The sequence below is a fragment of the Gavialis gangeticus genome, unplaced genomic scaffold (assembly GCF_001723915.1).
Source record: "Gavialis gangeticus isolate Ggan-Ray unplaced genomic scaffold, GavGan_comp1, whole genome shotgun sequence".
In the NCBI taxonomy this organism is placed as follows: Eukaryota; Metazoa; Chordata; order Crocodylia; family Gavialidae; genus Gavialis; species Gavialis gangeticus.
The window spans coordinates 10,568,002-10,582,608 of record NW_017729001.1 but is presented as its reverse complement, the minus strand read 5'-3'; the positions used below and the strand labels follow the sequence as shown (position 1 = coordinate 10,582,608).

The 14,607-nt window shown below is 47.2% G+C and overlaps 1 protein-coding gene across 1 annotated transcript; it reads right to left on the bottom strand.

Annotated features, from left to right (window-relative positions):
• Nucleotides 1-4,013: 4,013 nt before the first annotated feature.
• On the bottom strand, nucleotides 4,014-14,137 carry PRKAB1 (protein kinase AMP-activated non-catalytic subunit beta 1). Its single transcript, XM_019506774.1, has 8 exons — nucleotides 14,061-14,137; nucleotides 10,253-10,416; nucleotides 9,130-9,296; nucleotides 7,665-7,758; nucleotides 7,226-7,340; nucleotides 5,878-6,011; nucleotides 5,322-5,390; nucleotides 4,014-5,230 (listed from the first exon to the last, which is right to left on the bottom strand). The coding sequence occupies exons 2-8, from the start codon at nucleotides 10,406-10,408 to the stop codon at nucleotides 5,153-5,155; spliced, it is 813 nt and encodes a 270-aa protein (XP_019362319.1). The 5' UTR covers nucleotides 10,409-10,416; nucleotides 14,061-14,137; the 3' UTR covers nucleotides 4,014-5,152.
• Between the last annotated feature and the right edge of the window lie 470 nt (nucleotides 14,138-14,607).

Genomic DNA, 14,607 nt, shown 5'->3' with positions numbered 1-14,607 from the left:
ATTTCTTCCCCAAACTGTGCTGCCTGGTGCAGTAATCTGGGAGCTGACCTTTGCCTGTGAAGACAAGCAAACAAGGCATTGAGCACTTCAGCCTTTTCTGCCTCCCTCATTCAGTAAGGGACACACACTGCTGCCCAAGTTGCCATCCACTACTGCATTCCCCACCAATTCTTCTGTTTGTGAGCTGCAGGTCGAGAAGAGCATGGTCCCTAGTTGGCCACTGTAGCATTTGTACCAGGAACTTGTCCCTAACGCTCCAAAAACTTCCTGGATTGCCTGCACACTTCTGTATTGCCCTCTCAGCAGATGTCAAGGTGACTGAAGTCCCCCATGAGAACCAGGGCTTGTGACTGAAACTTCTGCTAGCTGTTTGAAGAAAGCCTCATCCCCCACTTCCTCCTGGTCTGGTGGTCTATAGCAGACCCCCAGCACAACATCACCCTTGTTGTTCTCCCCTCTAACTTTAACTCAGAGACTTTCAACAGGCCTCTCCAATTTCAGACGGAAGCTCTGGACAATCATAGGGCTCCTTTACATAAAGTGCAACTCCTTGTCCTCTTCGCCCTGCCTGTCCTTCCTGAACAGTTTGTACCCATCCGTGACGGTGCTTCAGTCATGCGAGCTCCCACCACGTCTGTTATTCTGATCGCGTCACAGCTCAGTTCCGTGACGGCGAGGACTTCCAGTTCTTCCTCCTCGTTTCCCAGGCTCCATGCATTTGTGTACGGATACCTGAGGTAACTAGTCAAGTTCCCCAATTTCTTGGGAAGTATGAGAGCACCTCCCCAGTTGCTCCCTCCTGCTTCCCCTTACCTCAGGGCTTTGGTCTCCATCCCCTGGTAAACCTAGTTTAAAGCCCTCTTCACTAGGTTAGTGAGCCTGCCTGCAAAGATGCTCTTCCCTCTCCATCAGGTGGATCTTGCTCTTCCCAGCAATCCTTCTTGGAACATCATCTCATGGTTGAAGAAGCCAGCCAAAGCCCTGCTGGCAATGCCACCTGTGCAGTCAGGTATTCTTTTGCAGGATGTACCCATTCCTGCCCAGGCCCTCTCCCTTGACTGGCAGGATTGAAGAAATCATGACCTGAGCCCCAGACCCCTTCACCCTCGCACCCAGAGCTCTGTAGTCACTTTTGATCCACTCACTGCCTCCTCTGGTGGTATCATCGGTGCCCACACAGGTGAGCAGCATGGGATCGTTGTCAGAGGGCTGGATAAGTCTCGGTAATCCCTTTGTGACATCTTGGATCCAGGTTCTGGGCAAGCAGCAGATGTTCTGAGACAACAGGACAGGTCAGCAGATGGCTCCCTCCATCCCCTGCAGAAGTAAGTCTCCAACTTCCCACACCTGTCGCTTTTTCTTGGTGGTGGTTGTCATGATCCTTCCCACCTTGGTGAGGCTTGACTTGTCTTCCTCCACCAATGGAAAGTGCTCCTCTCTCAGTTGCTAGGGCTGCATATCTTTTCTCTAGACGAACTGCTGCAGGCAAAGATGAATATTTCTGCTTGCTGACAGGTCACAAGCTTTCAGTTTCCACCCTCCTGGGTGTCCATGTCCTCTTTCTCTTCTAATGCCACCTCTTGCAGCTTGTGCTTCAGTCCCAGAAATCTCCAGCATCGAATTGATGAACTCATGAAGGAGGATGCTTTGGAGCCTCACCACCTCCTGTAGCTCTCTTGCCTCTTCCCTGAGACATACCACCAGGAGGCACTCCAACCTGGCCATAGGTTGGAAGGAACCTGCAAGCCGCAGTCCCCCACAGTGCCAAACCTGGACCTGGGTGGACGCCCATCAGTGAGCGGTCCTGCCTGGACAGAAACTTCACAGGTGCAAGCAGAGGCATTGTGACATCCTCCAGCCATTTCCCTTGGTCTCTCAATCTGCCTTCTCTTACTGCCCTTCTTCCAAGTGCACCTGCCCTAGCAAACTCTCCTGGAACTTGGCCGGTTTACTACTCCTTAGCCCCAAAAGATTTTCTTCCCTGCTTCCTCACACCAAACTGGAAGGATCTCCCCTCAAAATGGGCGGGGGGGAGGGGCAGGCAGGCAAACTGATTTGTGAAGTGCTTACCCTGTTTGCTGGCTCCTTGGTTGCTCAGGCAGACCTCATTTATACCCTGCTGGTCCTGAACTGGCTCCATCCCCTCATTAGGACTTCTGTCAGGCCCATACAGCAATCACTTAGCAAGCAGCAATCACTCAGCCAGCAATACTCCCTTCTCAAAGCCCACTTCCCAAACACACACAGCCCACCAGACACACGCAGCAAACCAAATGCAGCTCTGGATCACTTACCTTCCCTGGGCAGCATCTGGTGCCTAGCTTCTCTTCCACTTTCTCCTGTTGCGCCCAGCAAGCTGCCTGCAAACTGCTTACCCTGTTCAGTAGCTCCTTGGTGGCAAATTAAATTAAACCATAGTGATGAGTTAGCCTGTAGGTGAACTGTTTAGTGTATTTTCAGACTTTTGTGGGGTTTGGGCGAGAACTTAAAAAACAAACAAACAACCCACCACATCTAAAATGTAATCAAGTTGATGCTCCAGTCACAACTTGACATTTTTGGAATTGGAAATCCCTTCCACTACAGCAGCCTTTAACTACCCCAATATGACCATCTATGACCCAAACCAAATGAATATGCTGTGGGATCCAGCCAATGGACACTCTGGAGCCAATTACTAAATACCACGTTCTGCTATACTGGGGCTGAACCTAGCTGTTCTACTGCCCCATGCTCACGTGTTACAGCACATGCAAGTGAATGGTATAAGGATGGATGGTGTGCACCCATCTCAGGAACTGTGCCTGTGCTGCCTCAGAGATTCTATCAACTGTGAACAGACTTAAGATAACCTTTGCAGTCAGTACACAACACAGAACACAACATGGCTACTTTTGTGCTCTACCTTTATAAAAAAACTCTACCAGTTTGCAATGGGTGGGCAAGTATTAGAACTTATTTTAAAATTGGAATTTTAAGCATGTAACAATGGAGAAAAATGCCTTATGGTCTAGGTCAGCAGGACAAGAAGATGGAACAAAACCCAAACCACATTAGCTACTTTTCCTGAAAATGCTTTTATTTCTAACTCATTTCTGAAGGGGGTGAAACAAAGTGAAAGCAGTTCCATATTTCAGAATGTCAAGTGCTATCCACAGTAGACAATGGAGAAAGACTGTTTTCAAAAGAAAACCACAGAAGTGAACCCAGATCTACTGAGCTACTCAAATTATTTCAACAAGGCAACTGAATGGTTCAGACGATTGGTAAGAAGCCTTCTGTCAGTAACTTGTTCACATTCAAATCATGGTTGCTTGTGACTTAAGCCATCACCTGATTAGCTACCTGGTGATATTTACAGTGTGCATTCCTCTGTAGTAGGACATGGGCTGATGTCTCAATTGGCACACCCACTGGCACTCACAAGCACCAAGAAATGGACAGCAGGGAGAATGAATTAGCCCCCTGCACTGGTCCCTTCAGGTCATGCCCGAGGCACATTGGCAGGCAATTTTGCATTGTCCATGCTGCATTTGTTTTGGGATCAACTAGATAATCTCTAATGGAGGCAACCCAGCACCTTTGGTGAGAACAGTGTTCATGTAAAACATATATAAATAAAAGCAAGGAGTCGTATAGATGTTGTAGCCCTGGCTACAAAAGCCACATGGACTTAAATTGGCAGAGTCAACTACAAGTAAGGAGTTGGAGCCAACTGAGCTTTGATGCAAGTTGGTGCAGTGCCACTGGTGCTCAGGGAACTGCACCCGCTTACATCAGTTTGCCCCCCAGTGCTATTTACTATAGTTTTTACAATAACTTGAACTCGCCTAAAAACCAGTGTGAAAAGAGCTGCTGCTGAAGAACTAGTAAGGACCTACTCAAATTGCAATTTCATGATTTTTGTGGAAACTGCAAAAAATGGCAGTTTCCATGATTTTGCATGGAATTGCAGGAAAAAAATAGGGACTTTTTAAAAATAAGAAGCTGGCTCCCCAGTGGGGATGGTGGGTAGGGAAACTAACCTGCACGAAGGGGAGCAGCCAAGATGGCAGCCACCCCATCCTCCCTCCACTGCTGATTAGCCAAGAAGGCTGCCTTTCATGCAGCCCCATCCCTTTCTGCCAGTCAGTGGCGAGGGTGAGGCCACATGAAAACCAGCCCACTCCGTCAATCAGTGGAAGGGGCAGAGCTGTACAAAAGGCAGTCCTATCAGCCTATCAGTGTCAAGGGGCAGGACCACTGCAGCCCCTTAGGCCAACAGAGGTAGACGGGGCTTGCTGTGATAAGCCCACAATAATGGCAGCCAGTGCAATTGCCCATCTGCCACCTCTATTTTGGTAGGTCCCTAAAGAATTAATCCTTAAACCAAAATCAAGTGAGTCAGTAACCTAACCCAGCTGCAGGGAAGTCCTCATCAGCAACAGAATTAGACATCTGTTACAAGAACAGATTATTGCAGGACATGTTATATGGTCCACACAAAACCCAGCAATTAAAAAAAAAATGTCTTTATCAGAAATTCCACTGGGGAAAATTAATTCTCAGTTCTCCTAAGAGAAACAATACTATGGTGTTCTTCACATGAGGAAGCTTATTGAACCCAGCCTGCTGAAAAACAGTGTGCAATGGTTGCACCCCGCTTTGCTTGGAGTGGTTTAACAGAAAGAACACCATTTTTCATACTTGTCCAAGCCAGCAGGGAGCGACACTCTGGAGCTCGGATCCTAGCCATCATTTGGCTTTTCTTGGCTGAATGAAAAATTCAGCTTAGGAGCAGCAAGAATCCTGTGCTTCCTAGAATATGTATTTTCTACGGCCCACATCACTGTTGAGGGACACTCAAGTTGTTGCTATTCCCATATGTTCCCTCACAATTTCACTGGTAAACCCCAAGTCGATTTATACCAAGCTGACAACATGGCAGTGCCACTGGCCAGCAGTGTGGTCCCAGCTGAGCTGCCTTGACTGAAAGCTTCCAGGTGGGACTGGGAAAACAAGCCAAATATAAAAGAAGTGTGAAATCTTTAAAAATGTAAGAAAAGTCTGTTTGCTATAGCACAGCACATGCATATGTTTGTATTCGGAGAAGAATTTGTTCCTTCTGGCACTTCACTGGCCCAGCACACAGGTCCACTAGCTGCAGGGTTATTCATATAGGCTTGTACAGCAATGTAGTGACGTATTTTTTCTTGTAACGATGGGTAGCGCTAAGCACCATCACACCATCCTGAGGAAGAAGGAAAAAAAAGGCAGCATGGTGAAGCCCTGGGCTGTGTGCAGCTGGCAGAAATGGGAAGTCTCCCCACCCCCAACTTTACCTTGATAGAAAGTGCATAGAGGTGGTTCAGCATAACATGATTGGGCTCAGGAAGTAAAGCTGGATCACACTGAAAAACACAGGAGGAGGAGTTACTACCTGTTGTCTAACAGATAACCCCTCAAACCTTTCTTCTGTCAAATTTACATGGAATATTTTCTTGTGTTAGGGTTGGACCAGAGGCAGAAAGGAGGTTATGACCAGGCTTGCTGTTTTTCAGCAAGTTCTAATTGTTGTGCAGTACAGAAATTAGGATTCATGGAGAGTCAAACTGTCACTGTTCTTCCAGTTTTGAGGAGGGAGTGGGGGAAGTTGTACCTTAAGTTTCAAGGAACTATGGCAAAACTATGCATTCTCCCTTAACACCAGCCTAACCCGTTAGTTTCCATACAATAGCTTTTTGACACTATCCGGTGGAAAGAAGATTACTACAAACAGATCACTCTGGCTTTTGATAGAAATCTTGCCTACTGGGGTACACTTCCAAGTTTGGGATTGTTGCAAGCAGTCCAGTGCATTTCTTGGACACCTCATCCAAAGAAGATTTGCTTACTCACAGATATACCAGTGTCCTTATTCAGGATGACCTGCAACAGGTGTGGTGGAAGAATAGGTGGAGATTTGAAGCGTTCCTCTGGTTTACAAATGTAGGGATCCTGGTGGTAGGGTCCAGGGGGTGAACTTGACAGCTCTGTCAGGAAGAAGTTGAACATTTGACTTTGAATATTCTGTTCTTTATTATAAGTCCACTAAGTCCAGCAGTTTTCATCTAAAGAACACATGACTGGTAGAAGCCAGCAGCACACAAGCATGAGAACAGCATTAGCTGGTAAAAACATGAAAGAGACTATTTCAAAATTTGGACACAGAAATGTGAAGACATGTAAACCTTCCTCATGTTAAATACCTAAAGTAATCTAACTCAGACCTGCACATGAAGCATGGACAGGCAAAGTTTCAAGGTTGCTGGCTTACTCCTGAGGTTTTCTGATTTCTTTGCCTAACATTTTTCTGGCATGTTTAGGACTAGATGCCAAGACAGACTTCCTTTTACATTGTTTTTTTCCAGTCCTGGTAAACCCTGGAATGATTACTTCTAAGGAATTCCTTCATGTGCACAAGGAAGTGCAAACAACCCTAACTGCAGTGCTGAGAGGCGTCGGAATCAGAAGCTGCATGTCTGCGCAAAGGAAGAGAAGAGAGGATGCTTGAGGAACTGTAGAAGTCTGCTGCAGCACTGGTATACAAGCAGACATACTTCTCATCACCTCTCTTCTCATCACTAACTTGAATGATCCCACAATCTACCCCAACAAAAAGCTCTTCTAGGTAGAGGTGGCCCAGACTGGTTTTGCGTGTGTTTCTGTCTCTACTTCAAGTCAGCAGAAAGGGCTTTCTAGAAGGAAGATGCTGATTCTGCCATCCTCCTAAGTCCCTACTGAGTGGATGCAATCAAGCTACTCTCAGTGTTGATACAGAGTCGACAAGCTGACCCTAAAGTTCATTTGTTTTGCCTCTTGCTGTGCAGTTTTATAGGACAATACTTATGGAAAAGTCACTCATATCAGATGAGACTATCTTCAGTTACACAAGGACACATTAACTCCCAAAGTAATAAAGCCAGTGAAACCCTGTCCACCAAGGCTGGCAACAGTGGTTTCAGTGTCAGGTAGTATTGATCCACTTCATAGACCAATGAACTGTGATCAGACAGGGACTTAGTGCTGATCCAGATGGGATCTGAACCAAGGACTATTCCCACTCTTTTTAGATTATCTGAACTCTATACATATGCAACAGATTTAGGTATAAGGAGAGATTCATCCACTTCGAAGCCTTAACAAGACCAGGAAACTTTTGCACAAATTCAAAGGGAGGATATAAAAAATTAAAGGCGATTCATACCAGAAACATCCGAACTCTTTTGGGAGTCTACCATCAAAGCATCAAATACTTCAAAATCGGTTTTCTTCACCTGAATGATATTGTTAACTGTACCAAGCTGGCTGGTGACTACTGGCTGGAAAGAAACAAGTAGATAAAACAGAAAATGTGCAGGTTTATGAATATTCTATGATTTAAACCAATATCACACAATCCTCATCTTCAACTTATTGTTTAGCCTCTTGTTAATGTTGCTGGATGTGATACCAGTTCCCTTCAGACAGACAGACAGTTACCTAGACCAGCTGGTAAAAACACTGACTGCCTGAGCTTGTTGAAACAATCCATCACTACTGTTAGCAAAGGCCCTTTCTGTCAGGTGGGAACAGAAACCAATTAATTTCTCCTGTTCTTGTCTATGAATCAAAATTTAAGTGCACAGAATCACAGAAAATGTTACCTCGGAGGGATCATGCGTCCACTGACCATCCACATAGAACTTATATTGGTGCTCTCCTTCAGGCAGGTCCAGGATTGCTACAAAGTTATTGTGGCTGCAGTTGATAACAGGCAAACAGTTAAGCCCTTATTCTCAAAAGTCTGTCCATGTACAGTTCCACTTCATTTATCACAATATAAAGTCACTTGCACCTCTTGAAACCTTAGCATTCTTTAAGAGAGTTCCTGAGTACAGCAATTGCCTATTTAACACCTGTCAGGCAAACAAATGCCATCACTTAGATGTACAGAAACAAGCTAGAGTTAATGGTTGCCTCTGTGGTGACAGATTAGTACCGGCTCTTTTGATACAACACTCAAGATGTTTCACAATAATGCTCAGCGCCAAAGAATCCTTCCCCTGGCCAAGGGGTAATGCTGGGGTTTTGCACACACATTCTTTCTGTTATTCAGACTAACATGCATCTGCTAGCTTTGTCCCAACAACCAGAACTTCCCATATAAGATCAGTTCACTCCTGCCTTTCAGTATTTTCTACCCACAAGTCTGCCTTGTTAAACGAACAAACAAATGGAAGATGAGTGTGGCAACTAAACTATGCCCTGGAAAAGCCACTTTGAACACAGGCAGTTTGATTAATTTGTCATTCCTGCTCTGAGTTCCCTGCCTGTTTTGAAGTTCACTGGAATACTGAAGGAGGTCAGGCAGAACCCATGGTAAGTGGACTGGTCACGCAACTCCCTCTCTCATTTTGTCCTAAATTTGGGGGCAAAAGTGTGAAGAGTGCAATCCCTGTCAGACCTGGTTTTGCCATTTGAGTTTGAAATGAGTATCCAGCAGAAAGACAGGCAGTAAAAAAGCTTTTTTGATTTACAGCAGCTGTTGCCAACTGCAAGTTAGAGGGATAGATGCCTCTTTAGATTAGATGCTTAGAAATAACAATGGGGAGAATGAATTCAGTGAATTCATAAAAGCTCTAGAGACTGCTCAGCTGATCTGTTGGCCAGAGCATGCCACAAAGCTCTGAATCTCTCCAGTCCCTCCTTCTGAAACTGCATCATGTTTATGCTTCTAGCTCAGACCTCCAGAGGCTTTCTGGGCCTGACTCCTGCTGCATTTTATACATTCCCTGTTTCCTTCCACTCCAAAAGTAACAGGGATAGCAATGCTCTGTTAATCCCTTTTTCCTACTCCTGTCTATACATCTCCCATGCTACCTCAGCATGGAATTCCTTTCCCAAACCAATGCTATAAGACACCGGTATACAAGTTCCATGTCAATGCTTACAATGCAGCTAAGTTGTGGATCTTCCCAGCATGTCCTGCCTTCTACAATAGATTTCTACTTCCTCCTCAAGAGCTTTCAAAGACAATGGTGAAAGCAGCAACAAAAAGAGTCCAATAATCTACTTTTAAATATTACCCCAACTTCAGACAGATACGATGTAAAGGAACAAGTTTATTACCTTCGTGTAAGAGGGATTTTGCTCCAGTTGTTGAAAGAGCCTGATAAACAAACCTCTTTTCCACCCCCAGTCCATCGAAAGACTGTTGGTCGAGCTTGGGTAGGGGCTTTTTCATTCACTTCCAGGTCTTGTCTCCAGGCGAGGAATTCCTCTTTCTCCAGTGGAGCCTACAAGCACAACATTTTACTCAAGGACAGACACGTGTTGGCTCCTTTTCCCTGTAAAAGGTAAGGAAAACCCCCAGACAACTAATGCTTTGCAGAAGGCAACTTCTCCCTTCTGCAGAGCAGTAAACCCTTAAGTTGAAAAATCAATTCAGAGAAGGCTACTATTAGATGAAGAACTGGAGCTGGTACCTCAGCAAACTGTTTGCACATCTGTTTATAAAAAACACTCTTCACCCTGTTAAGAGTGAGGCCCCCATACTTTGCAGGAAATAGTACAATGAAAGGCAAAATAATTAATCTAATTCACAGCTGCAGCAGGAGACGCAAACATCTGCATATGTTTAAGCTCAGTGGTTAAAAAGGGAATTTACTAGAGAAGCCATTTGTTAAGACTCCACAGAATGCTGCAGAGAACCTGCACCTGGATGAAAGGACGATTACTGTGTACACAACATGTGATTACGTTGAAAGATTGTGGGTTAGATGTTCTTCCTGCACCCAATAAGGGGAAGAATGGGGAACTAAATAAGGAATTCTAACAGAACTTTTGAGATCGAAAACAGTAATACTCCAGATGACCATTGTGAGTAAGGCAACTAAGGTTAAATGAGCTCAAAAAACACAGCAAAGGAAGCAGGTATATACTGACACACAAGACTTGACAAGAGTTCTGAGCCAGTAACCTTTATAACTTTCTACAATTTATATTTGTTAAATATGTGGTACTTCAGCCACAGGAATCTGCTTAAAAGTCAAAGGAATAAAGAAATAAGAAAGTTTTCTTCTCTCAGTTTGGAAAGAAAGACAGGCAGATATGTTTCAAGTTTCTAGAAATAAGTTTGTACAGAAAATAGCTCAAATATCATTAATTTCCAAGAGACAAAACTTAAAACTAGATAGACTTTCTAAGTCAGCAAGTGTCTGTATCAAGAGGTGAGTGCACTAACACAGGATACCTTCATCTCTTCTGAATGGAACAGGTCCGCATCCTCAGGACTGTCCATCAAGATTTTTGGTCTGTCACCTTCTTTTGTACCTGACGCATCTCCTCGGGATGCCTTGTGCCCGCCTTGGCGCTCCATTCCAGCTCGCTCACTGCTTGTGTTCCCCATTCTGAAGCCTTGAAAAGAAAAAGCCAGCATGACATGCACATCAGTGGAATCAGAACTCTGCTCTTCTACTTGAAGACTACATGCATACAAAGATCAAATGGCCTTGACAGACTATATCCTGACGTGTATGACAGCAACACTGGAGGATGGAATATACAGATACCACTGCTGTTTTCGTCCTCCACATGAATCTGTAGATAAGACAGAAGACCGGTTATGGGACTTGGAACCCATTGCTGCCTTGCAGGGAAATCAGAGATAGCTCTCACTGCCATGGATCCATTGTATCCAATGACAATTAAAAGTAAAATGCAGAATCAAGAGTGGGGCAGGAGCAGGGGGCAGAACCCAAAACATCCTCCTTTCCAAGGCACTGTTCAAGTCCATGAGTCAGAGACAGAATTCCTCTGGCTTCTTCTGGCCTTGTAGAACCTCTCCTGGTTGCCCAGTGGGCCATCAACAGGAGGGATGAAGGGTTCTTCTGGCTTTGCGTAGCCCATGGCCTGGTAGTTAGGGGGCATTGTCCTCGTAAGATTTTAGTTCAAGCCCCCTTTAGCTAAGGGGGCTAAAATCTGTACCTCCTGGTTCCTGGATAAGTGCTTTAATCATTAGGCTGTTAGACTACGACAGGACTGTCCAATTTTAATGCAGTACGGAGCTGCACACACTACCAACATGCAGTCCCTGAGCCATACGCCCTGCAGGCTGCATGGGCCGTTCCCCACCCCACCATGCCTCCCTACCATGCAGGCTGCACCAGTAGCATATGGCTCCCCTGCCCCATGCCAGCAGCATGTGACCCTTGCCTTCACCTTCCTTCTCCTCCCCTCCAGTGCAAGGGCTGCATGCAAACCTCCATGCCCTTGTGTGGCAGTAGGAGGGGTGGCTGCAGGATCCAATGGGCCTATGTGAACCACTCACAGGCTGTCCAACTGGACTAAAAGATGAAGAAGATCCTCTTCCTCCTCCATCAGCCACTCCACCTGGATTTACTCTTACCAAAGTTTCAGGGGTTTACATGGAATTATGCACCTTCCCAAGTGGAACAAAGCATAAGTGGCCATAGCATATCCCTCCTGGGCATGCTCATAAGCATCTTGCCACACATGTGGAAACAGGGTCTGTATACCAGGTATGTGCACAAAGATCTTCTTGCACATCTAGAAGTAAGCATACAAGCAGCACTTTTAACAACACCAAGCCAAATAGGAAATTAAAACCTGTGCAAGAATGAAAGATATTTCTAACTTTTCTCTAACAACATTTTATTTTTGAAACAAAAAACAGCTTGAAAATTCTACCCAGAATAACCATGGAAATAAGGGAAGGGAAACATCTCTCACACAATTTTCTGAGAATGTCACTGTTTATTTCAAGAGGCAAGGAATTTTGTGATATCTTTTATTAGATCAACAGCACAGTTGGGAGAGGTTTAGACAAGCTTTCAGGCACAAAGTACCCCTCCTGTGCTTTTCTTTGTTTTTCACTCTGAGAGTAGTAAAGCCTATTAACCTCAAGCCATGGCATTTCAGTTGCCCATGTAATGCATAATTCCATGTAAACCCCTGAAACTTTGGTAGGACTAAATCCAAGTGGAGTGGCTGATGGAGGAGAAAGAGGATCATTATCTTTTAGTCCAGTTGGACAGCCTGTGAGTGCTTCACATGGGCCCATTGGATCCTGCAGCCACCCCTCGCTACTGCCACACAATAGGGAAGGGCATGGAGGTCTGCATGCAGCCCTTGCACTGCGTGGAGGGGAAGGGAGGAAGAGGCAAGGAGCAGAGGAGCCATGTGCTACTGGTCCAGCCTGCATGGTAGGGCAAGGAACAGCCCCTGCAGCATGCAGCCTGCACGGTGTATGGCACAGGGACTGCACATTGGTACTGTGTGCAGCTCTGTACTGCATTAAAATTGGCTAGCTGTGTCATAGTCTAACAGCCTAATGATTAAATAAACCCACATATACAAGCCATCCCTTCAATGGAAGAAAAATGTCAAAAGTACCTGAATGACTTCAGTGTGCAAATTCCACTAACTTCTAATGAGTCCTAGGCTCTTCCATGCCAGGATCTTTTTTTTAAAAAACAATGGGACAGACTCCTAAATCATGTAGGCGCTTTGCATTTAATGCTGGTTCCTGCCAGTGAGGGAGAGGGGAAACTCCATCCAACTCCAGGACTGTATTTGTGATCCAGACTTTCCAATATGATCTGAGCTCAACTAGGAGCTTTATATTCCCCAATTAAACTGATAGGGCACCATCAACCACCAAGCCACGTACGGGGTCTCCGTTTTTCTAATGTCCTGTTTTTTTCTGTCAGCGAACTGATTGGTCAGAATTGACAGCTTTGTAAGCTGCCACCTGCCCCCTCCCCTCACTAATTTTAGCTGTACCATTCTTTAGTTTCTTCATTTAAGGAAAGGGTTAATAGTTAATGAGGTACATGAGAGGTATTCTCTGGCTTAAATAAAAGGAGAAAGATTCATGTGTTGCATCTTTGAGAAACTGAAGCCAGAAGCTGTGAATAAATATCCTTAATACACATACAGGCTGTGCTGTGCATGTGCAACAGCTAAATAACCATTAAACTCCAAGCCTTTGTTATAACTACTCTGAAAGCTCCGCATAGCACATAAAACCCAAGGAAGAATTAAGCAGCTTGCAAGCTTCACTGTGTTTTTCACATGCAAATGAACGGAAGTGTGCGCATGAAAGAGGGGAAAGCCCTTCAGGGGAACGGGACCAGCCTGAGACCCTGCTTCAGCAGCAAGGGGCAGGCGGCTTGCGATGGAGTTATCAGGATGGGTAATGTGGCAAAAGCAGTCCAGCGGGGAGGAGCAGCTGCAAGACACCTCGCACCAGGAGATACCAGTTGCCAGAGGTCTCGTTGTGAGAGGTGGGGAACCTGCCCAGAACAGACCACCCCCCCCATACACACAACATGGACGGGCTGCAGGTGAGTGAGGGGAAGCTGGGAGGGTGAGGAGACCTGCTGGGGCCAGGAGAGGGGACAGTGGCTGCTCACGCTTGACGCAGCTCAGACAGATGCAAACAGGAGGAGGAAAAAGGCCGAAGGGATGACGCCTTGCCCAAGGCCCAGCCCCCAGCGAGGAGGGAGGTGCCAGGTTCCTGCTCAGGAGCTGCCCTGGGGCCTCGTGCTTTGGCTCCACCTGCCCAGGGCCTGCAGGCGAGCTGTGGTCTGGTAGGGGTGGGGCTGGGACGCCGTGTTGCCAGGTCTACACTCATTATGGCACGTGTCCTCTAATTTCCACCCTTGTGCGATACACAACAGATCACGCTAAGAGGGCTCATGAGCAGGGCAGTCTGGGGGGCAGTTCATTGATGCAGCAGCAGGTGCAACGCCGAGTCTCTCTCGGGGGATCTCAACCGGCCCCCGGGCTCGGCGCCGGCTGGCCCCCACATACACAAACGCTTCACTCGCAGCGAACGACCCCCGCGCAGGAGGAGACTTATTCGCAGGCTGCTTTTTTCTCACGCTCGGCAGCTTTTCAGAAACCCTCTCACTGCAGCCTCCGCAGCCACCATCGCACATTTCAGACCCGACAACGCCGCGGGAGGCGCCGGTTCCCGCTCCCGCTCCGCCGAGAGCCACCGCCTCCAGCCCCGCCCCGCCCCGCCCCGCTCTCACCGGCCGCCGGAACCCCAGTCGCAGCGGGAGGTCGCGCAGAGTCACCGCCTCGCGCTGAGCCGCTATCTGTTCCGGCTCCGCGGTGCGCCCCGTTCTTCCTTCCCCGCCCGCGCGCAGCGCCCGCTCCGGTCCGCCGCGTACTTCCGGCCGGAACTCGGCTCCTCGGCCTACTTCCGGTATACGCTTGGCGGTACTTCAGGTTGCGGGGCTCGGGGCCGATCCCGGCTTCCGTCTCCCGACTGGGGCTCTACGAGTTCTTCTTCGCTCCCGTCCAGCTGTGCCGGGCTTTGGCAGCGGCGACTCCCCCGAACAGGGGATGGGCTGACTATGGTCGCTGGCTCCTCCCCAGCACGGGGTGCGCCCATGCCCAGTGACCTGGTTGTGGCGGCACAGGCCCGTGTCCCAAGAGCCGCTGACGGGCCGGAGTCAGGCCTGGCCCCCGGCGGCTCGCACACCCAACTCCTGGCCCCTCCCATGAGCAAGACCCCGCTCGCCGGGGCCGCTGCACCTGCCCCCCCCGCGAGGTTTTGCTTTGAGTGAAGGGAAC

Bases quoted from the DNA above. Each gene is read 5' to 3' on its own strand.
- PRKAB1 (XM_019506774.1), bottom strand. From the start codon at position 10,408: ATGGGGAACACAAGCAGTGAGCGAGCTGGAATGGAGCGCCAAGGCGGG. The intron at 9,297-10,252 runs GTATCCTGTGTT...TTGTGCTTGTAG, and splicing joins TCCATTCAGAAGAGATGAAG to GCTCCACTGGAGAAAGAGGA. The intron at 5,231-5,321 runs GTAAAGTTGGGG...CTTCTTCCTCAG, and splicing joins TCTATGCACTTTCTATCAAG to GATGGTGTGATGGTGCTTAG.